The sequence below is a fragment of the Camelus bactrianus genome, chromosome 1 (assembly GCF_048773025.1).
Source record: "Camelus bactrianus isolate YW-2024 breed Bactrian camel chromosome 1, ASM4877302v1, whole genome shotgun sequence".
NCBI lineage: Eukaryota > Metazoa > Chordata > Mammalia > Artiodactyla > Camelidae > Camelus > Camelus bactrianus.
The window spans coordinates 120145728-120167359 of NC_133539.1; the positions used below are offsets into that span (position 1 = coordinate 120145728).

A 21632-nucleotide genomic window follows, 5' to 3' on the forward strand; every position below is an offset into this window, starting at 1 on the left:
TCTCCATCTGTGATCTTAGCTTGCTGAGTTTAGTTTTCATAATACAATGGTCTGGGATTTGCAAATTCATATTCAGGTATCAATTTATACCCTAAAATGAACTTGAACTTGGGGGAGGGGGCCAGGGAATTAACTGCTCTGGTGTCTAAAAGTACCATTTCTGACATTTTCTCTCTCAGTTAATGGAAACCTCTGGCACAGACATGCTGAATGACTCAGACAATAGAGCAACAATAAGCCCTTTGCACTTGGCCGTGAGTACTGCCTTCACAGCCAGCGTGATGGCTGCTTCCTGAAAATGTCTCCTGCCTATTTGTGGTGACTCACCCTAATGCCCAGAACTTTGGGTCCTTATAATGATGATCATAGAATTAAAACTGTAAGACCTTTCTTAATTCAGAGAATTCTTCCATGTACTTTTGTTTTATTTTTAAAAAAAAAAGGTCTTTGAGCTTCCCCTACAGCCTACTCTCAGGAGAGACCGTGCCTGTGCTGTGAATTTTAAAATGACCTGCCCGAGCAGAGTGGCTTCTGACGTCTTAAGCAGATGATAAAAGAACTATAATTTCTGTGGTATTTCTACAACTTTGCTTACTTTGTGACTTTGCGGTGCTGACGATGTGTGTGCGTGCTGGTTCTTCATTGCTTGTGGGATAGGATTTAGCTTCATAATCTCCAGTGACCCTTCGAGCTTAAGATGCCTCTGGACCCCTCCCCTTAATGCCCAACGTGAGAGGAGACGGTTTGAAGAGGGTGTGACAGCTCTCTGAGTCAAATGTGGGAAGGAGTTAACCTCAGGAAGTTTCACGCAGAGCCCGGTCCAATTCTTCCTGTGCTGAAAGAAGAATTTATTTTTGAAACAAAGCATGTTGTAAGGGGGCGGGGGGCACTCTGAGAATCAGGAGAATTTGTGAGCCCTCTGATTTGAAGTCTAGCAAGATGCCTGTAAGGGTCTGTACTGCAGTCACCATGGATCATTGCGAGTTCAGGACCCACTGCAGTTCTGCTCACGTGCCCTGCGATCTTCATCTTAATGTGCTCCTGGCATCCTTTCTAACACTGCCCCGTGGGCATGGAATTTTCTGCTTTGTCTTGCTGCCCCTTCCTCCCCAGCCACACTTCCTGCCGTGCCCTAAGTAACTGAGGAGGCGTGATGAAGGTTCCCGCTCCCTTGCCCTGTAGGTTGTTGGAAGTGCTGTCTCCTCTCCAGACTCACATGAGGGCGCGGAGTGGGAAGCCGCGGGTCACTGGGAGAGGCCGGGAGGGCTCTGAGCAGATGACGCGGCGCTTCCTCTGCTTCGTCTTCTCTGTCACCTCACAACCAGGAGCGCTGTGGCTTCTCCACCGTTTACTCGGGCCAGACTGTGCACTTGGCCGCGTTTTGGTTACATTAACTCAAACCTTTAGCTTTGTGAACTAGTTGTTTGCTCCCTGGCTGCTATGAACAGTGCTGCTGTGGACACGGGCATGCTCAGTAGTGTTGTTAAGCTGAAGGAAACCGTTTCGTGATTCCATTGCTGGGCTCAGTGAACTATCGGCACGCCACCACGTGGGCACTTTGAATCGATCCCTAGGGGTTTTCGGAAATTACTTGAAGTGACTTTTTCCTCCCAAACTCTCCCAGCCCGACTGGCTGGAGGCCTGAGGACACTGGCCAAGGTTCCTGCCCTCTCACAGCCCTCCTCTCCGCCTGTCACAGCTGTCCCCCAGAGGGGAGGTCCCAGGGACAGATCATCCTGGCTCTAGTCATCTTGTTCCCCCTCTTTGTTGTTATGCTGTCTTCTGTGTGACTCTCACAGGTCATGTTCAGACGCACAGCGTTGTTGACCTGATCTGAGGAACTGGGTTAGAGGTGTCCCTGGTCGCCCAGCCTTGCAGGGAGGCAGAGCAGTCTGCGCTCAGTAGGCCCCGGAGCAGCTCCGCCCCTACCGGACTCCTGCTGGCTTCCCCCAGGGGGCGCTATACAGGCCCTGATACCATGTGGGGCCCTCTTTCTAGCTGAGTGTCTTTTTTTCAGATGAGAAGCCGGTGACATTTAGGTCAAATATGGTTGATTTTTATGTTTTTCGATTCCTGGTGACAAGTTCACCTGTGATAACTTACAGTTTGCCTGTAGGTGCTGAGTGGCAGGTCTGAGTGTATCAGAAAACCACTGTGAAAGTCCCTTGGCCAAGGGAGTGGCCAGAGTGAGCTAGGGAAGCCGTTCCTTTCCCACCATAGCTGGGTCTTGCTGTTCCTTATGTCCCACGCAGCACCCAGTCCAGTGAGAACAGGTGTTCAGTTGATGTGCTGGCTTCTGAGATGAATTATCTGGAAAGCCCCTTTATCAGGCTGTAAAAAAGTGTGTGTCAGTTGGGTTTCAGGCAAACCTTCAAATCTTCCTGCTCTTGTTGCACAACGCGGACAGTGCCTGGCACACGGCAGTTATTCACACAGGGCTCAATCTAAATATTTGTATGTGAAAAGAAATGTTTATTTTAAGATATGGCATGTTATGGGATGGGGTGGTCATTTTAATTTGAGAAATTAGAAGACTTGGGTACTGGCTTAACTTCAGTTGCCAGCTGTCTCTGTGATTTGAGCAGAGTAAAATTTGTGTGTACACACACACACACACACACACACACATGGAGCTGAGTGGGAAATGAACTGTGATTAAGAACATGGACTTTGGAATCTTAGAATGAAGGCTTTAATTGAATCCATGTCGCACATCCATTGACTGTCTGCCATGAACCAGACACTGTGTACTCACAAAAAGACCTCCTGTCATCGGAACTGTTACTACTTGCAGAATACTCATTCCCTAATGCCGTAGCCTACTGTTGGATTATTAGAAAAACTTACAGTTAACTTTCTTAATTACCAGTATAGAAGTTGTAGATTATCTCAGATACAGTGACATGAAGACAAGCTTGCTTACTGCTCCCTTTATGTTTTCTAGGGTATCAGGGGAAGTCAGTCTGATCGTGTATGTTTTTCATTTATGTTTGTATTTGGCCCCAGGCCTATCACGGTCACCACCAAGCCCTGGAAGTGTTGGTGCAGTCTCTGTTAGATCTGGACGTGAGAAACAGCAGTGGAAGAACGCCCTTGGACCTCGCAGCTTTTAAGGGCCACGTGGAATGCGTGGATGTCCTCATCAACCAGGGAGCCTCGATCTTAGTGAAAGACTACATTCTGAAGCGAACACCTATCCATGCGGCCGGTATGTCAGATGCTGTGCGTGATTCTGTTTACCACTTTCCACCTCATTCTTTCCTCTTTCAGTTTCTGGTATATTATACTCCTGATGATTGTTTTAGCAACTTTGACTTTAAAAATTCTATTCACTCTATTCTTGGAAAAGTCACCAGACTATAATCACCTTAAAAAACTATTATCTACCTTAGAAATTGGACGTATATAATAGTCTAACTTCTGGAGTACTTTATAAACAACAAAAAAAATGCAGAACTTTTTACTTCTTTTGGGGGGAAATTATTTTGGGTTGATACGTGGTTTCATCTAACAGTTGTGCTCAGTGCACACTTGAGCAGACAGGCGTGTGGTGCGCCTGCCTCCTGTGAGAACCGCTCCATGACACGGCCATGTCAAAGTGCAGAGTCTAACCATGCTGTCGCGGTGACAGTACCCACCAGGTGTCCCCCGCTCTCCATGGGGGTTACTGTGTGGCAGTGCTCACTTTGAGTCATGACTCCAAGACTGGTATACCTGAGAAATGCTGCTCAGGCATCTGTGTCATCCCCAGTGGGCCATCTCCGAATGACTAGATTCGTTTCACTTAGTCTGTTTGTACAGAGCGATCCTTGAGGACTCATTTGACCTCACGTCTAGTCATCAGGAAAACGTGCCGTTTAGAGGGCTGGGAAACTAGCACCCGCTGTGGCCCCGGGGCAGCCTTGCAGAAGCTGTCTGGCGTTCAGGCAGGCTTCAGAGGCAAAAATTTTGATAACAGATTAAAAGTCCTAATAAATGTATGTATATAAACTGCTATAATGCTAAAAATAAGAAGTCAAAGTGCCATCATTTTCTGTTACCTTATTCTGAAAAAGCGTAAAGTTATACATCATTCCGCAGCTTGAAATACTACACTATAAGCACATTACTTGCAGAGCTGACTTAAAGCTTTCGTGGATTGTTTGCCCTCTTCATGGATGAATATTGGAACCAAGACGTTCATGAGCCCCTCAGAACTGGCTGACCAATGCCGTGTACTTGATAAGTCCTGTCCACTGAAAGAGTTTCAGGGTTCCGTTAGCACCATCTGTTCAGTGAGCGTGAGCCTGGTGTCTGTGGACGCCTTCCACGTTGGGAGGTCTGCCCAGGTGACACTTACCCCCAAGTCATGAAAAGGACACTGAGTTTTTTTGGAGGTGAACCTGTCTTTTCCCACAGGGTTATGCCTGATGTTCGGGTACTGAGCTTAGACGATACACTCACAAGTAGCTGCCGTGTGCCCAGGGTCAGTGAATCCATAAAAAAAGAATGGGCCAAACAGAACATCCTTGAAGCATCCCCAAGGATCACGTCTGAAATCGGGAAAAGAGGACTCATTGTCAGGGATAAAAATATTTCCCAGAAGCTCTCCAGACTTCTTAACGTCTCAGTGGGCAGAACTTGAAATCGGTCACTGCAAAGAGGACTGGACTTGATGTCATTGACTTGGTCTCCTCATGATTTCATCCCTGGCTGGAGGCAGGCCACCCCCCGACCACACTGCTGCCACCGGAGAACTAAGCTGAATGAGTGTCTATAGGCAGGGCAGGTGTGAGTGCTGGCTGAGGTCCTGATCTGCCGTGAGGAACTCATGTCTGTTCAGTTTTATCATCAAAGGCAATAGAAATCTTTGTGTCTATAGATACTTTTCTTTGTTGCCTGTAAAATTCAGTGAATATGCCAAAATTGTATCTAGAAAATGTGATTTAAGATGGATATTTTCTATTTTTTTCATTATATATAATTGCTGAAATTTTAAAATATCACTTTACAGCAACAAATGGTCATTCGGAATGCTTACGGCTACTGATAGGAAATGCAGAACCACAGAATGCAGTAGACATTCAAGATGGGAACGGACAGTAAGTGTTAATACTTGTTAGGTTATTTGGGGATGTGTGTTCATCTTCATACCTTGGCCCCTCTTTGAAGTAAGTCTGTCGCCCTGTGAGTGAGTAACATCAAACAACGCCCTTCAGGCACGCTTTAAAGTCGCACCACCAAGAGGACATGCTGGGTTCTCGTGGGCGGTCTGGGTGGTGACACTGAATGTGCCCCTGTTACTCAGGACCCCGCTGATGCTGTCTGTTCTCAACGGGCACACGGACTGCGTCTACTCACTGCTGAACAAAGGAGCCAGCGTGGATGCCAAAGACAAATGGGGAAGGACGGCCCTGCACAGAGGGGTGAGCGGACACATCCCCACTCCTTTCGGAGTTGTTGTACCTCCGTTCACCTAAAACTGAAGTAGGCTGTCTTTACAGTTTCCTTCATTAAATTTGTACCAAATAATCTTTACTGTTTATTTCAGTTTCTTTAAACAACCACAAAGCACAACTTAATCCAGAGAATAGTCACGTTGGAACAAAATCTTTAAAACTCTAAAACCTTGAGTAGAATTAATGTCGGTATTACTTTTTTCCATTATCACAACTATGTTCTTACCCATTTCTGTCTTAACTCTTTGACCTTCGAAATAATATTTTCATTGAATTCAAAGTTCCTCTATTCCTGTTGTTCGTATGACTTTTGTTTTGACAGAGTCAAAATAAGCAAGTTCCAGGACAAATACTGGGTTACTCAGGAAATGATAAATGCCTTAGTTGGTGGGAGGATGGGGCATGCAGACTTTAGAATTCCTGATCAGCTATAATTGGCATGTGGTGCCCGACATAGTGCGTTCAACTCCCTGCAAACAATCTTTCTCTCAGGCAGTCACCGGCCACGAGGAGTGCGTGGACGCGTTACTTCAGCATGGTGCTAAGTGCTTGTTCCGAGACAGCAGGGGCCGGACACCCATACACTTGTCAGCCGCCTGCGGGCACATCGGAGTGCTTGGGGCCCTGCTGCAGGCGGCGGCCAGCTCGGAGTCGAGCCCAGCCCTGGCTGACAGTCACGGCTACACGGCGCTGCACTGGGCCTGCTACAACGGTTAAGTATAAGCGTTCAAGCTCCAGTAGGTGCCTGGGACGTGCCAAGGAGAGACAGCGGGCTGGGTCACAGCGGTGTTCGCGGGAAAGTCTCATTTATAAGGTAGACGTGCCGTTTAAGAGCGCAGGAAAGTCTGGGGACAATCCTCCCATTAAGGGCCACTCCCGTCCCTTGTGCTGAAGCAGGAGACTAGTCACAGGTGTGTGAGATAAGCGATCACTAAGGTTAAATGTTTTTTAGACCTTTGCTTCGATACATATTTTGCATTTTTAAGATACTTGCTTTAAAAAAACAAGTATAGTGGCTGTTCTGACGTTCAGCTGACTGCCTTCCCTGAGAGGAGAATTCTGTCTTCGCTGGGAACCGTTTTGACAGATAATTGTTGAGTTAGGGTAAAGGAGGCGAAATTGGAATCTTGCAAAATTACAGTTTAATTAAACGTTTTCATTAGCATTTCTAGCTACAGTGTTTCGATGTTCACGTTAACCCTTTTGTTGGGATAGAGAGTTCTTTTCTTTTGTTCTGAGCACATTTTGTTCTCTCCTTGAGGATTGTCCTGTGGTTACTTGTTCAACTGAGTACCAAGGGTTCCGTAGAAAACTTGAACAGTTAAATATATTGCTAATTCAAAAGCTTAGTTCTGTCAGTTTTATTTTTACTATCTCAGGTCCTTAGCCAGAACAGTTTTGAAAACTGCAAAACCGTTGCATTTCCACTCTTTTTTTCATTTTCCAGCTCAGTTAAGTAGGTATTTAATGAACATAGCAAAATAGTCAAAGAGTAGTCCTAAGTCAAAGATACTACATTTTGCCACTGAAATCCGGTTTGTCTTTATAATGTAACTTGACATCTTACAAGTGTAAGGAAAACCAAAAACATCTTAATATAGTAGGAAAACATCCACAGATGTGAACTTTATTTAAGACGTCAGTGAGATAAAACTGTTTTGAAGCAGACTTTCCTTGGTTCTTTTCAGTGTTAAATGTAACAGTGAGAATTAACCATTGGAAAAATCAGACAGTAAGGTATTTTGTCAGGTGGAGCATTTAGTTGTGGAACTGCTGCTGGAGCCCTCCTTTGGAGAGCTGCTGCCTGTCACAGCGTCCCATCAGGGCTCTGCGGAGAGCTCTTCTCCCGCGATGAGTGCCTGCTCTGTCACTGCCGAACTTAGACTCTCTGAGCACGCTGTATACAAGAGACAGAATTTTGCACAAACTGCGTGCTTTGTTGCCATTTAAAGATCATAACAGGTGCGTGTAATTTCTAGGCTGTAACAGAGCTGTGACGGTCCTGAGCTGAGCTGGACTGAACTAGCTGTGTGCTGACTGGGCACAGTAAGGGACTTTACAGGCCATCTAAGATTAACGCCGAGTTTATAAGCCAAAAGCCCGTTATATAAGTTGGCATTCTAAGGGTCAAATATATAAATGGTTTTACTTTGACTAGTGGTCACTCTGCAGCCGGAGTGAGAACAGGAAGTGCTCCGACAGAGCAGAGAACAGCCTTCCTCTCAACACGGAGCGATGGCTGTCTTAGAACGGAACTGGCTGTCCACACTAACGTGAGAGTTCAGAGTTTCAGTTTCTGGAGTCATGCAAGCACAGAATTTAAGAATGCTTACATTATCTCATATGTTCCTGTTAAGATTCTCATCAGTTTTTATGAAGCTATAGTCATCTTCAGAATATCCCTCTAAAGCGTGAAGAGACCAGTAGTTTTGTCCTTTTAAAACTGAGACGCAAGGTGGAGAGTTTTTCAGTCTGATGTGCCGAGTGATGGCTGGAGGGGGGTCCTGGCCCCAGGACTGTGGGTTACAGTGATTATATTGACTGTATTGGAATTAGGACTGAGAAATGTAAGGGTATTTATTGATTTATTTTAAAATAATAAATACATTAAATGTCAATATAAATAGCATTTTTATGAAAAGTAACTACTTCCCCTCCCCAGAATTAGCGCTAGAGTAGCAAATTTCTTTGATGGCTTATTTAAGAGGAGGGCAGTGTGCAGTGTCACCTTGCAGTCCCCCAGACCACACCATGAGAACGGTTGCTCCAGGACTAAAGAGGGGACTCGAGTCAGTACTGGACGACTTTCCTCAGTGACTTCTTGGTAATGAGTTCACGTTTGGAGGAAGAATTAAAACAGATTTTTTGGACCTCAGCACTGTCAACATTTTCAAGTCAGAGAATTCCTTGCTGGGAGTGACTGTCGAGTGCATCGCAAGGTGCTCTGCAGCAGCCTGGCTTCCACCCGCTAGACTCTTTCCCCGGCCCCTCACCCCACACCCCCCACCCCAGCTGTGACAGGCAGAAAGCTCTGGACGTGGCCCGATGGCTCGCAAAGGCTAACGTCGCCGCAGCTGAGGACTACTGGGTGGAGGAGCTGATAGATTGTGGAGCAGATCTTAGGTTTCCTAAAACTTACTTCCTTTTCCTGGTAAAACGATAACAGGATGGAGGTTAAGTTGACAGGTTGTTTGAGAACGTTAGCATAATTAAAACAGAAATAGAGCGTCACTTGGTCAGCCAGATACTGAGCCATGGAAATAGAGAGGCTCTGAAAGAATCTGATTCCTCACGCAGATCTCAAATGACTGATGAAATGAAACAAGCAACATTTCATTTGCTATAATTAATACTGCAGTTGAGGTACTTTAACTAAAACCCTGGCTTTGAAAATCAAGTTAAGAAAATGTGAGATCTGGGTTTTCCCCTGTTTTCAAAGTTGCTATTAAAAACTGTGGGTCTGATATCTACTCATAATCAATATACTTGTCCTTTAACCCAGAAATACCATTTCTAGGAAATTGCTCCTAGGAATACAAAAATAAACACTTATTTTAAGTATTGGAGTGTTTCATTTACAACACTGTTAATAATATGACAAAGAAAAACAAATCAGCAGTCACCTCAAAATCCGAGAGAATAGATATTATGTCCTTTAGGATACACTCTGATACTGTGAACGTCTTCCAAACCTACAATAAGATTTCTACATATGCTTTTATGGAAGGATATACACAGTTTACGAAGTAAAAAACAAGTTGCAGAAGAGCATTTGTGCAGATTTTAAAGGGAAGCGTGTGTTTGTGTGCATGCAGTTGTGCGTGCCTGAGAACTTTCTGGAACTCTGAGGTAATACTGGTTTACCGTCTGGAGAGTGGAACTGGGACATGGGGTGGGGACAGGGACAGGTACTTTTTTCCTCTAAACACTTCTACAGAATTCGAGATTTTACCATAGCTTGTTACTATAATCAGAAAATATTTAAATTTTGGAGTTAATTATGCTACATAAATATACTATTTTGGAAGTTATACTATGCTGTATAAATAGGGCATTTTAAAAACTAATGACCTTTCTGCCAATTTCTGATTTGTAGTTTCTTTCTTGAATAAAACACACATTTAAGAAAACAAAACAAAAATAAAACTAATGACTAAATTTCTCTAACCGGTCACCATGGAAAAAGAATAAGGAGACTATTTTTGCCCACAAAGTAAATATTTGCCATGTCAGTAATACACTGCTGTAATGCACTTCAGGTCTCGAGGTTGCAGTTCGGGTTCCAGAGTGCCTAAACCTGGTGTTTGATGGGTTCCATGAATGGATTCTTTTTAACCCACGTAAAGCTTTCCCTTACTTGCGTAGGGACATGTGGGTGTGTATGGGCACTCCGGGACTTTTTTTTTACTTTAATGTCTGACTCTCGCTCGCTCACTCAGGTCACGAGACGTGTGTAGAGCTCCTCTTAGAGCAGGAAGTTTTCCAGAAGATGGAAGGAAATGCTTTCAGCCCGCTGCACTGCGCTGTGTAAGCCAAGGCGGGCCGAGCAGGGGTGGGTGCGCGCTGCAGACATGCCAGTGCCCAAAGTGACAGCCTGTCCTGTCACCTTCGCCTTCGCAGGATCAACGACAGCGAAGGCGCTGCTGAGATGCTCATCGACTCGCTGGGCGCCGGCATCGTGAACGCCCCGGACGCCAAGGGGAGGTGGGTACTGCCGGGGGACACCCCGCCCTGCCCGCACCTCCTGGATTAGGAGGAGATTTAAAGAGGACCCATTACTGATTAAAAGTTGATTTTTATGTTTGCAAGTGTAAATTGTCACCAAATCTTAACTACGTTCTCCTTACGAAAGACTTTTCTATATGATTTTCAGCCAGTCTTTTCAAAACCTGTTAAGTACAAAGATTTCCCTTTTTTAAAAAAGGGGGTATGTTTGTTACCCTAAGCTTATTTTTAATACCAAGTTAACAGTTTGCTAAAGAGGAATAAGGCGGGGGAGCGGCCAGCAGTTGTAGATAGTAGTGTGGTTGGTCAGGATTTACTTCTTTCAAAATTCCCTTTAATGATGTGATTTAGGGGATTTTATTTATATTACTTTAATTAAGAGCCTTTTATACTATGAGAAATAAAAAGTTTTTTGTGGCAGGAATCAGATTTGTAGGCAGGCAATGCTATTTAGCCTCGGACATAAGCCCTGGAGAATTGCTTGTCATAAATTAAGAGAATTGTCTAGAGTAACGAGTGAGAGATCTAGCCCGGCCTCCCCGCCTCTGTGCGCAGAACCCCGCTGCACGCGGCCGCCTTCACAGACCACGTGGAGTGCCTGCAGCTGCTGCTCAGCCACAATGCTCAGGTCAACGCCGTGGACTCCTCGGGGAAGACCCCGCTCATGATGGCTGCGGAGAACGGGCAGACGAACACAGTCGGTAAAGAAACGGGCCACGGCCCTCGTTCTGAGTGTGCGTGTTGCTGACGTGTGGTTCAGATCCCAAGCCACCTGACTCTGGTTCTCTGACTGTTCCGTGAGTTTTCTCACCACTCCTGAGGTTTCACGCCCCCCACCTCCGCTGATAGCCGCATGCGCATTTGCGCTTCCTGGTGGGAGGCCTCCTTAGCGGGGCCGAGGACAGTGCCTGAGACCCCAGCTCTGGAGTCGGACTGACTGTGAATCTTAGACCTGCCAACTCAGTGACTTTATGCCTCAGGGTTTTCATTTACAAAGTGAGCAGAATAACAGAAACCACTTTGTAGGGTGGTTGTGAGGGGTCAGTAAGTCACTGTAAACGCAGAACACTTCCAGCCGTGTGTGGAACTGGGCAGGCACCCGCAGAATGAATGCTAGCTGCTGTTTATGCCTGTTACTCACACAACAATACGACAGTGCAGTATGCACCTTTGTATTACTATGTATTTTCTTGCGCTTAAGTTTTTGCTAGAGGGATATTCTTTCTGTCTTCATTTCTCTACAGTGAGTTGTTAGTAATGAGATACATGTTCATAAATAAAAGAGTTGACAGAGTTTTTCCTCCCAGAGATGCTGGTGAGCAGTGCTAGTGCAGACCTGACTCTGCAAGACAGCAGTAAAAACACCGCGCTCCATCTGGCTTGCGGCAAGGTACGTGCACACTTCAGGGGTGTTTTCACTGTTAATATCAACAGCGGCATTTAAAGGTTTTCCACTTGACTGAAATGAGCAGAGATAGGGACCAAACTTCTCTAATAACCATTGGCATCAGATTTGTTGGGGAAAAAACACTGACGTGTTAAGCACCGTGATACATGGACGTTTCCCATCAGCCAAGTAAGCTGTGGAGCACAAGCCTAAATGTAATTACTGCCTTTCTCTCACCTCTCCGATCTTAAATGTCCTCATCCTCGACCCCATCACACCAACACATGTTTGGACAGATATGTAAGGCATTTGCCAAAGAATTCATGGTGTATGTATGGTGCTGTATATATTATATGGACTAGGGTTGGGGTGTATTGAGGGTATAAATGTATCTTTAATGGTGCCTAAGTTTTTAAGAGTTATTTGCCATAATTTTAGGGTCATGAAACTAGTGCCTTGTTAATACTGGAAAAGATAACAGACAGAAACCTCATCAATGCAACCAATGCAGCTTTGCAAACGTGAGTACCTGCAGGGTGAACCTTGTGACCCGAAATTAAGATGTTTAATGGGGTTTGTTCCTAACATGGGACCACTGGAGTCAGTCTCTCACGGAAGCAGTTAAAAAATAAAGAACGATTTTTATAATTGACAAAACTCATTGCTAAAATCATCACAATGAAAAGACATTACTGGAAAAAAACAGGTCTTGAGCTGAAACTTTATTGTTGAAAAAGTGTTCTTTCAGTCCACTTTTACAGAAGAAAGTAATACTATTCTGTGTGTTTGAATGGCAGCCAGCTGGAATAATCCATTATTTGACACTAGCAAAAAATGAGAGAAAAAGGTGTATTATGTGTCTGTGAGCCAGCCTCACAGTAATGGCTTAAACCTTGTGTCAGCGTCTCTCACTGTCCTCTCCCAGCTTCCATTTGCTACTTTGAGACTTGGTAAAGAGAAAAATCCCACAATACTGGTCTCATTCAGATATCAGTATTTGGACCTTTTAAGGGTCCAAAAATCAGTCATGGAGCCTCTAAACTGTTTTCAAAGCCTATTGGAGTTTGCACTGTTGCAATGTCCAGTTTTTGTTGTATATTGTTACACGTGTTGCAACCACATTTCCTAAAACAATTAACACGATTTAGTTGGTGAAATCCTTTTAAACCTTGAGTCTTGAGGGGAACTAGCAACAGGGTTTGGTGAAGGTGGGAACTCAGTGCTGGGGCACAGTGCTCGGAGGAGCCGTGCTAACGAGGCCAGGCCCTGCACCCCGCATGGGCTCTGCCGTCTTGTCCCCCTACTCTGCGTCTGCGTTGCCCTTGGGACTCAGTGCCTCCAGTTCGTACCTCTGGGTCTTCACAGCCTAGCAGAAATGCTCTTCAATCCCAGGACGGGTTAGGGGGGCTATGCACGTGGGCAGCATGTATGTACATGCACACATGTCTCCCCCCAGGCCTCTGCATGTTGCTGCCCGGAACGGGCTAACAATGGTGGTTCAAGAACTTTTGGGGAAAGGAGCAAGTGTGCTTGCCGTAGATGAAAACGGTAAGTAGGTTCCATTTCTTTCTTAAACCTCTTACTTCTGTATGTGAAATAAAGTAAATCTGGATGTTTTTTATTGGTCAAAGAGGAGAGCTGAAGTTAATACTGAGAGTACTTACTTTGTGGCAAAGGGAATACGGGCAGGAGAGACAGGGAAGGGCTGTCTAACAGATGAACTTCCGAACCCCGTATGTCTGGTAAATCCGAGGTGGTGGTTATTAACTGTGCTTTAGTGATTCTGCCTTTGTTTTTAGGATTCAGAGACTTTATTCTGTCACCAGCTATTTGTCGAGGCCGTTAAGTGCCAGGTCTTATCTAAAGCTAATCTTCCCACTTCTGCATGGCATCCTGTTCTCCTTTGCCTAGTTGAGACGCACTTCAGCATTTCTTCCCGTCTGTCCTGTAGGAATCGTTCTAGATTATCCCATCAATATAGAAACATTTCTCTATCTTAAAAAAATGTTTGATTAATCCCGCCACTCCTGCCGTGTTTCTCTGTTCCCTGGGCAGCAGGGACTGGAGTCAGTACTCCCCCCGTCCTTAATTCCCCTCCTTCATTCTCTTAAATCCTATCCAGTCAGACCTTTGCCCCCACCACGTACAGAGCTGTTCTCAGCAAGACCACCAGTGATCGCCACTTTGAGACAATTCTTAGTTCTCATTTTATTTGACCTAGACCTCATTTTACTAGAATTTGACCTGATTATTCCTTTTTTAAAAATAGGAATAAGCTTTTAATATGGAATTTAGTATATATGTGACAAAGGGATGTGAAGGTTGCATCTGCCCTAGCTGGGGTCCGGCAGCCCCTAGACGGTCCCTGTGTTGTCCCCGGACCAGCAGGTGCACACCTCTTCAGGGCAGGAGAGGGAGAGCTGGGAGGCGTGTGATGTGATTTCAGTGTCCTTCCTCAGGAGGGTGTTCATTCACAAATGCTGGTACCTTGAATTGATAACTAGCTTGATGGGTAGATTAAGTCACCAGCTTTATTGGAGCTGAAATTTTTTATTTCTTAATTTTTTATTGAGGTGTCATTGGCATACAACATTATAGTGCTTTCAGGTATCTCCCTTTTTTTGAAAAAAATTTTACTTGGCTTTTAGGACTCCACACTTTCTTGGTTTTTCTCCTCATTTCTAGTTCTTCCCAGTTCCTTACGCAGTTTCTCCCTCTCCTCCCCAGCGTCTTCACATTGGAGGGTTCTAGGACTCAGTGTTCGGTTCTTTTCACTTTCCCTGGGGGACCTCACCCAGGCCCTTGGTTCTCAGGGCTGCCCTTGTACTGAGAATCCTAAGTCCGTATCCCTGGATTTATAGATCCAGCTGCCTTGTTGACAGCAGACCTCTTGGCTAATAAACCTGCCTAGATCTGAACCGCTGCCCCTCCCCTCCTCCCTCGGAGCTGCTCAGAACGCCAACCGAGGCCTCCCTGACTCCTCTTCTCCCAGCGTGCAATCCACCAGCCTGCCCTGCTGGTCCTCCTGCACAAAGTATGTTCAGAATACACCCCCTTCCTCTCCTCCCCCCGCTTCTCCCCCCGCACCTCCTCCCCGCTCCCCAGCCCAAGGGCCCCTCCCCTTGCTCCCATGCCCGAGTCCCTTCACAATACGTGAGAAGATCCCACTCCTCCCGTCCCAGCTCCCTCATACCCCTTAGACAGTCTCCCAGGCCCTCCACAGTCAGGCTGCTGCCCTGTGACCCTTCCAGCCTCAGCTCCTGCTGCTCTCCTCGCGTCCTGTCCTCCACCCCAGGGACATCCACGCATGTTGATCATTTAAGATTTGGTATGTTTTTCCTTACAAAGTGCGAATAACAGTAAAAGTCACCTGTGACCGCTGTCCCTGACACACTTTGCAATGTGAGATAATCATCGTGGTCCAGCATTAGCAGGTCATGTAGTAAGTACTGATCCTATTTTATAATCAATTCTAGCTTCAGAATAACGATCCAGTTACACGCTGCTCCTGAAACAGCAGTTGATGGTTCACGAGGCTCTGTGTGTTCTCACGGTCTCTCCCGACCCAGCCTGGGTGCCCAGTGTTCTTACCAGTTTGTTGTACTCATACCGTGTGGTGCCTTAGGACTAACGTCAGTCTTCTGCTAAAGAAAGGAACATAAACAAAGGAGACAGACATTCTGACTCAGGCGCTTTCGGGCTGCTTAGTTTACCTGCTCTCGCCTGTGGACTCTGATCCTGTAAGAGAGTTAGCCGACAGCTGAGCGCCGTGTTTCTCCTGAGCCCCTGCTCAGAGCCCCTCCATGAGCGCAAGCGCCTCTAGGTTTCCCAGCCTGTACGCGCTTATTGCTCCTCTGCAGGTCTGTTAGTAAGACTCTCCCACCATTCAGAGTGAGGGCTCACCCGTCTGGCTTTCCCCCTTACCCTAGCCCTGTCTTCTGTGAGTTCAGAAGGACCTGGGGGCATCATCCATCTCTGGGCCCCCGTCTCCTCTGCTACCGTGTAGTTTGTTAAGTCTTTCCTCCCCCATCCCCAGATTCCTGTGACTTTTCTCTTTTTCTACTTGTTGGAAAGTTCTGAATCGTTCTAATTAAACCAGTGTATTATAAGCCAGGAAATGTAAAGTGTATCTAAAGTTGAAGGTCTTTAGGCTTACTTCCTTCAATTAGTGAAGTGAGTCTCCCTCATTTCACTTTTAAATTTGATCTCTACCTCTAGGCTACACCCCAGCTCTGGCCTGTGCTCCCAACAAGGACGTGGCCGACTGCTTGGCCCTCATTTTGGCCACCATGATGCCTGTCTCATCCAGCAGCCCCTTGTCATCGCTGACATTCAACGCTATTAACCGTTACAGCAACACCTCAAAGACGGTCAGCTTCGAGGCCTTGCCCATCATGAGGAGCGACCCCAGCTCCTACTGCAGTTTCAACAACGTGGGCGGGGAGCAGGAGTACCTGTACACCGACGTGGACGAGCTCAACGACTCTGACTCCGAGACCTACTGAGAGGCTGAGCCAGGGGCCCGGGGTGCTGGCGCTGTGCTTTTTCTGGAAAAAGGCACCTTCTTATGCACGCACAGATTCAACCTGAGAGATCGCGGAGTAAGCGAATGTAAGAAACATGATGACGTTAAGAAGAAGAGTTTTAAAGGCAAGTTTTGCAAAAGGAACTTCTGGAATCTTGAAATCGACTTGACCAAGGACACCCCGCCGTCGAGATGCTCGGTGGGATTGTGCGATTCGGTCTTGCAGTGCCAGGAGTGATCTGGGACACTGCACCCTAGTCTGCTTACACAAGCAACACTATGGTAAAAGAGGAGATCAGGACACTAGATTTAACCTTTACCAGTAAAACGACAATTAAACTTAAGGGCAATAAAAGTTTGGTACAGTAGGCATTACTGCACAGCAAGTTGCCAAAGGACCAAATAACTTGAAGGTTTTTAATAGAACGCCACTTGCGGAAGCAGAGCGGGTGAAATGAGACATTATCTAAACCAAACTTTAATATTTCTGAAAATGAAGCTGAGATTTGGTTTTAAATGTTGATTTTTTTTTGTAAGAAAACATCTGAAAGCCTTCTAATACTGTATTAAACCATGAGAGAAAGCAGATGTATTTTTACATTTTTTTCTTTTACATAAAAATTTTAAAATTCCAACTTTTATAATACTAGAATTGAAAACCAGCTGACTGGGTGCAGTCAGGGTGGAAATATTTGTGACGTAGACACAAGACAGGTTGGGGTCAGGCTCCTGCTGCCCAGTCGTGAGTGGTTTAGGTTTTAAATTGAACTATTTTTGTTTGAAAATGTAAAGGGTTTCCTAGAAGAAAACCTCATGAAATCAAAAAGTAGATTATTTTCACCCTGTTGCAGCTAAGTGGTCCCGGGGAGTGCAGTTTCAGCCTCACTGCTCTGGATGGTACGCCTGTGTCTCTGACATCACCCTGTGCCTCCACAGCGGCTTGGGGGGTTTCTGTTGTCGGTGGTTGGTGAAGAACCAAAAAGAAAACTCCCTTGTTATCCGTAAGGTAACATCATTGGGTGTCTTGGAAGGCACGTCCATATTGGGCACGGTTTACCTGAAGCGTTCAGGTCTTCTTGACACTGGAAGCAGCATGTGTGTGACGGGCTGCGGGTGGGGAGAGAAGCAGCTGTCTGCTGAGCTGGGAGGCCGCCTTTCAGAGAACAAAAAGGGGGAAGGGCTGACGTTCAGGCTTTTAAATACCAGTCTCCGTGGGTCTGCCTTTACTGTACCTGTCACTTTCCCGTGAAATTGATTTCACATATGTGGGAAGGAGTCTTATAGGTCTGGGTGAAGTTCCATGAATTTTCACAAAATGATACCCAATTTCATTTTATTCTTTTTGTATTGTGAAACTGGAAAACTTTATGACATTGTAAATTATCAGCTGGTTTTTCTGAATATAAAGTGTGAAAACACAGAACAGTATTTTGATCTATTTGATAATTTTGTGGGTTTTTGAAGAATTAATGAGCATGTAAATAGAAATAGTGACTGCTTGAATACTGTATTGACTTGCACTCTTTCAGTACATCAAGATCCCTGTATATTTTAGAGTATAATAAAACACAGATGTGAGCTGTATTTAATGAATAATGTATTTGTATCTGTGCATAGTACCTAAAAATCTATAAAATTTCTAGGGCATTGACTACTAGTTTTAAGCATTTTTTTCTAAGATATTTACAGAAATTATAAATGTAATCTTCCATCTTTCCTTTATAATATAAAGGAGTGATAACAGATCCTTCCTCCTCCTCAGTGGCAGGAAGGTGAATTTGCATTTTAAAGACCGTGAATTTGCATTTTAAAGACCGTGGACTGCGTTTTCTATTGTACCTTTTGAAACAAAAAGAAAAAACTCAAGAGGATTCTAAAGTACGTATCTGTGTGCTTTCTCTTTCCTTTTAGGAATTCACTTCTGAATTCCCTGAGGGAATCTCCTAGAATCTCAGAATTGAAAGAGACCTGGGGTTCATCACTAACTCTTAACAGATGCAGGAGTCCCTTCTCCAAGGGTGACCTTGCCACCTTGGACACTTGCAGTGACTACCTCACCGCGCAGCCCGCCCACCGGCTGAGCCGCCCAGTCCGCAAGGCCCTCCGTGCCCGGCGCCGCATCCTCCCTCCCGGACCGGTACCTGCCGCCCGTCCGGGGCCGGCTCTGCCCTCCAGGAGAACGCCCAGGACTCACGCCCTCTGCCACACCTTCTCTTTTACAGGCCGTGCGACTTGTCTGCGGAAGTGATTTCCAGAAGGACGCATGAGACACACTGTTAGATGGACCACATCTAACCAGATCCAAGGTGTAGCTATAAAGTAACAAGTGTTTTTAATTTAGCCTCCCACGTCCCAGAATTTAGATCTTGCACCACTTTATGTAAAAGATGCCGTGACTGAAAATACCTGTGGTGCGGTGGTTCTTCCCATGGTTTGCGCACTGGGAAAGCCGTTCCATTTCTTTGTGATCGCGCTGTGTGAGCGTCTCCTCCCTCCCCGCCCCCCCCCCCGCCCCCGCTTGAACAACCGCTTCCTCCGGCCTGCCCCTGATGAGGGGGGCCCCACAGCGCCGCCCACGCAGGGAACGGGCGGCACCAGCATCGCGCCGCCCGCGGGCCGCCTGCGCAGGAGCGCAGCGTCGCGGTCAGCTCCTTTATAGTTACACCTTGTCTGTCAGAAGCGGTCAGGCCCTGCTCTGCAGTGGGTTTTCCACGCACAGAATAGAAAAGCCTGTTTGCTTTTTTAACTTCTGCATGAAAGGCGCCGTCTGGAGTATCTGGTGTGTGTGAGAACACCAGCTCCTCCTGCTCCAGAGCTGCCCTGCGGGCGGCGCGGGAGCAGCAGTGACCCCCTTTAACAGGACGCTCATCTCAAACAGTGCCATTCACTTCAGGAGAGCTCTAAGTGTAGCTGTCAAATTGGGGTTTAATTTGGCTAATATTGGACCTTTTCAACGAAATAAAGTTTTTTAATGCAGTAAGTCAAGTGTCTTTCTTTTTCCTGGGCAAACGTCTTTTCCTTTATCTTAAAATGTCTGATTAGTGTTCAGTTGTAACTAGTTTTGACTTTTCTTTTTAATGTTTCTCTTTTTTTAAAAAAAAATAATTTGGGGGGTGGGCGGGAATTAGGTTTGTTTATTTACTTTTAGAGGAGGCACTGGGGATTGAACCCAGGACCTTGTGCATGCTAAGCGTGTGCTCTACCGCTTGAGCTACATCCTCCCCCCAGTTTTGACTTTTCTTTTAAAAATTAATTTTCAGTAAAACTGTTCTAGAATTTAGATGAACCTTTCAAAATGGGCTTTTCAAATACAGTTATTCAACAAATACTTCCTGCTTGCCAGCTGCACACAGGGGGCTGGGAGTGAGTGGACAGTGAGCCTAGGAATTGTGCCCCTGTCCCCCTGAGGCTTATCATCTCATCGTGGAGAGGTCCACACCTAGAAGGAGAAAGGAGGAAAGTGTCACTGAGATGGAGGCGAACTGCTAACGAAGGAAGGGCAGAGAACAGCAAGTCACTCTGCGAGGGAAGATCAGAGCAGGCTTCTTGGAGGAGCTGACATTTAGGCTGGACATGGAGGAACAAACATGACGTGAGCAGGTGGAGAAGGGGCAAATGATAGCCTAGGTGAGAAGGACAAAATCAGCAGTTCTTAAAATGGTTGGTGGAGGGGAGGTGGGTGGAAGAGATGCCAGCCCATAGCCTTCCTGAGCAGAAACAGGCCAGGAAAACCTACAAAAACCTACAAAAGAGCTCGTTACAAATATGCACAGAAGTCAGGGAAAAGTGAGAACAGCCAGGTACATACAGACAGGGGACTGGAGGAGCAGGCAGAGCTGACAAGTAACTTCACGCTGCTGCTACTCCCAGCAAGTGCCCACGTGTTTGTCAGTACCAGGCGAGGTCGTCAGTACTTGAAATACATCTCTCAGTCCGCACGGCTGTGCCATGAGGTAGGTCCTATTAACAGCAACATTTGACAGATGAGGGATGAGACAGGTCAAGTCGCTTCTGCCCACGCTTGCTTGGCCAGTAATTGGTGAAGCCTGGATTCAAATCCACCACCATGGGAGCTCTTGGTCACCTGGTGACCTCTGACGTCCTCCAGCGTGCTTTCTGGGCCTGGTTGAAATCGGTGGTTTTGAAGTGGGACCACCTGCTTGGCTAAATTATGTAATAACTTCCTTTCGGTTTTATTCTCGTAGGTCATGAGCTTCAGAAGAAACACACGAAAACGCAAGACGTTCCGCAAACACCTGCTGCGCACTAGGCTCTGGGCGGCCCGCAGTCAAGGGAGAGGCGACAAAAAAATGTGTCCTCGGGACGGAGCGAAGAGAGGGACACCTGCTTAGGCTTCCGCTGCTGCCTCAAGTCCCTCAGCCTGAGCCCTCATCCTCTCTCCTGCCTCCGCAGGTTGGCTGACGGCCCGGCGGGGTGACGCCTCTGTCTGGAGTCTGGCCGGGCTGCTCCGTCCGTGCTCCTCCGTGACTGCCGCATGGGAGGGTGACCCGCCCACTGCGCACTGGCTGCTCCTCCGTGAGATGGGCGGCGGGCTCTGCGCGGAGGGGAGGGATGACCAGAGTCCACGTCACGGTCCACGTCACGTGGGACGGTGACCAGCCCATTCGTCACTGTCTCTGTGTATCCACGGGCTTGCTGAGCAGCCTCTGCCACCCCGCCTTCTCCTCCCCTTCCTGTGGTTCCCCTTTTGGTTGGTGTAGGGAGTCCAATGTCAAGGTGGGCGGCCAAGATGAACTTGGACTTGGGAAGTTCTCGCCCGGCCGTGTAGAACTCACTGGACTTCCTCTTTTCCAAGGGTGGAGACCCAACCTTCTGCCTGCCCCCGACTCCAGAACAATGTAGCACTGGCCCCTTGCGTGCCTTCTGGGACCGTCCCCTCCCCATCGGAGCCTGATCTAACCGAAGACCGAGAGTACAAAGCATCCAGGGGTAGACAGCTCTCCGCTCCATCTGGACCATTTCACTGGCCCCTACCTCACCGCTCCAGCGCTGCTGCGAGCTGCTTTTCTGCGCCTTCCTTTGTGTAGTTCCTGTTTCCTGCAGGCAGTTTCACTTCTTAGGATTCTTACCTGTCTTGTTTCTTCATTAGGAAAGAAATACAGGCTGAGGTGGTACTCCCTTAATTTGAAAAGCCCGAGATTTAATCTTAAAATATTTCTTCCTCTTCGCCCTCCTCTAAACTGCACAGTGAAAATGCAGTTTTCCTTTAAGCCCTGGGGCAGATGGTTCTTGAGCACGCTCTGCACAGGCAGTGTCTTAAATCCTGGAGCTACCCCAGGGTTAAAGCTCCTGCCCTTGGGAAGCGTACGTCTCAGCTGGGGAGAGAGACAAGACGAGAATCAGATGGTTCTCACTCTACAGAGGAAGGCTGGTGAGCCTAACTGGGTGGCTGTTTAAGATTTGGTATTTGGGGGAGGGGGGCATCCTTGATTGAGAAAATGCCTTGGCCGTTTATGCTCTAGGGGATTCCATAAACAATTTCTGATGGGAGACACCGTAAGATCTTGCTGAAAAAGCGGAAGAAGTTTGAAGGAAC

General features: G+C 46.6%; 1 protein-coding gene across 10 annotated transcripts in view; it reads left to right on the top strand.

Annotated features, from left to right (window-relative positions):
- ANKRD28 (ankyrin repeat domain 28) overlaps positions 1 to 17726 on the top strand; it is a 221600-nt gene extending 203874 nt beyond the window's left edge. For 9 of the 10 annotated variants that reach the window (XM_074371999.1, XM_074372009.1, XM_074372006.1 and 6 more), the window contains 12 exons: positions 180 to 254; positions 3007 to 3208; positions 4994 to 5081; positions 5288 to 5405; positions 5931 to 6150; positions 9878 to 9965; positions 10059 to 10142; positions 10719 to 10864; positions 11471 to 11553; positions 11989 to 12071; positions 13007 to 13098; positions 15769 to 17726. In XM_074371999.1, the coding sequence (XP_074228100.1) occupies positions 180 to 254; positions 3007 to 3208; positions 4994 to 5081; positions 5288 to 5405; positions 5931 to 6150; positions 9878 to 9965; positions 10059 to 10142; positions 10719 to 10864; positions 11471 to 11553; positions 11989 to 12071; positions 13007 to 13098; positions 15769 to 16055 (1566 nt within the window). In that variant the 3' untranslated portion in view covers positions 16056 to 17726. Of the gene's footprint in view, positions 1 to 179; positions 255 to 3006; positions 3209 to 4993; positions 5082 to 5287; positions 5406 to 5930; positions 6151 to 9877; positions 9966 to 10058; positions 10143 to 10718; positions 10865 to 11470; positions 11554 to 11988; positions 12072 to 13006; positions 13099 to 14411; positions 14585 to 14898; positions 14993 to 15768 lie in introns of all 10 variants that reach the window. The other variant, XR_012509591.1, reaches the window with a different exon arrangement.
- The last annotated feature ends 3906 nt before the right edge of the window (positions 17727 to 21632 follow it).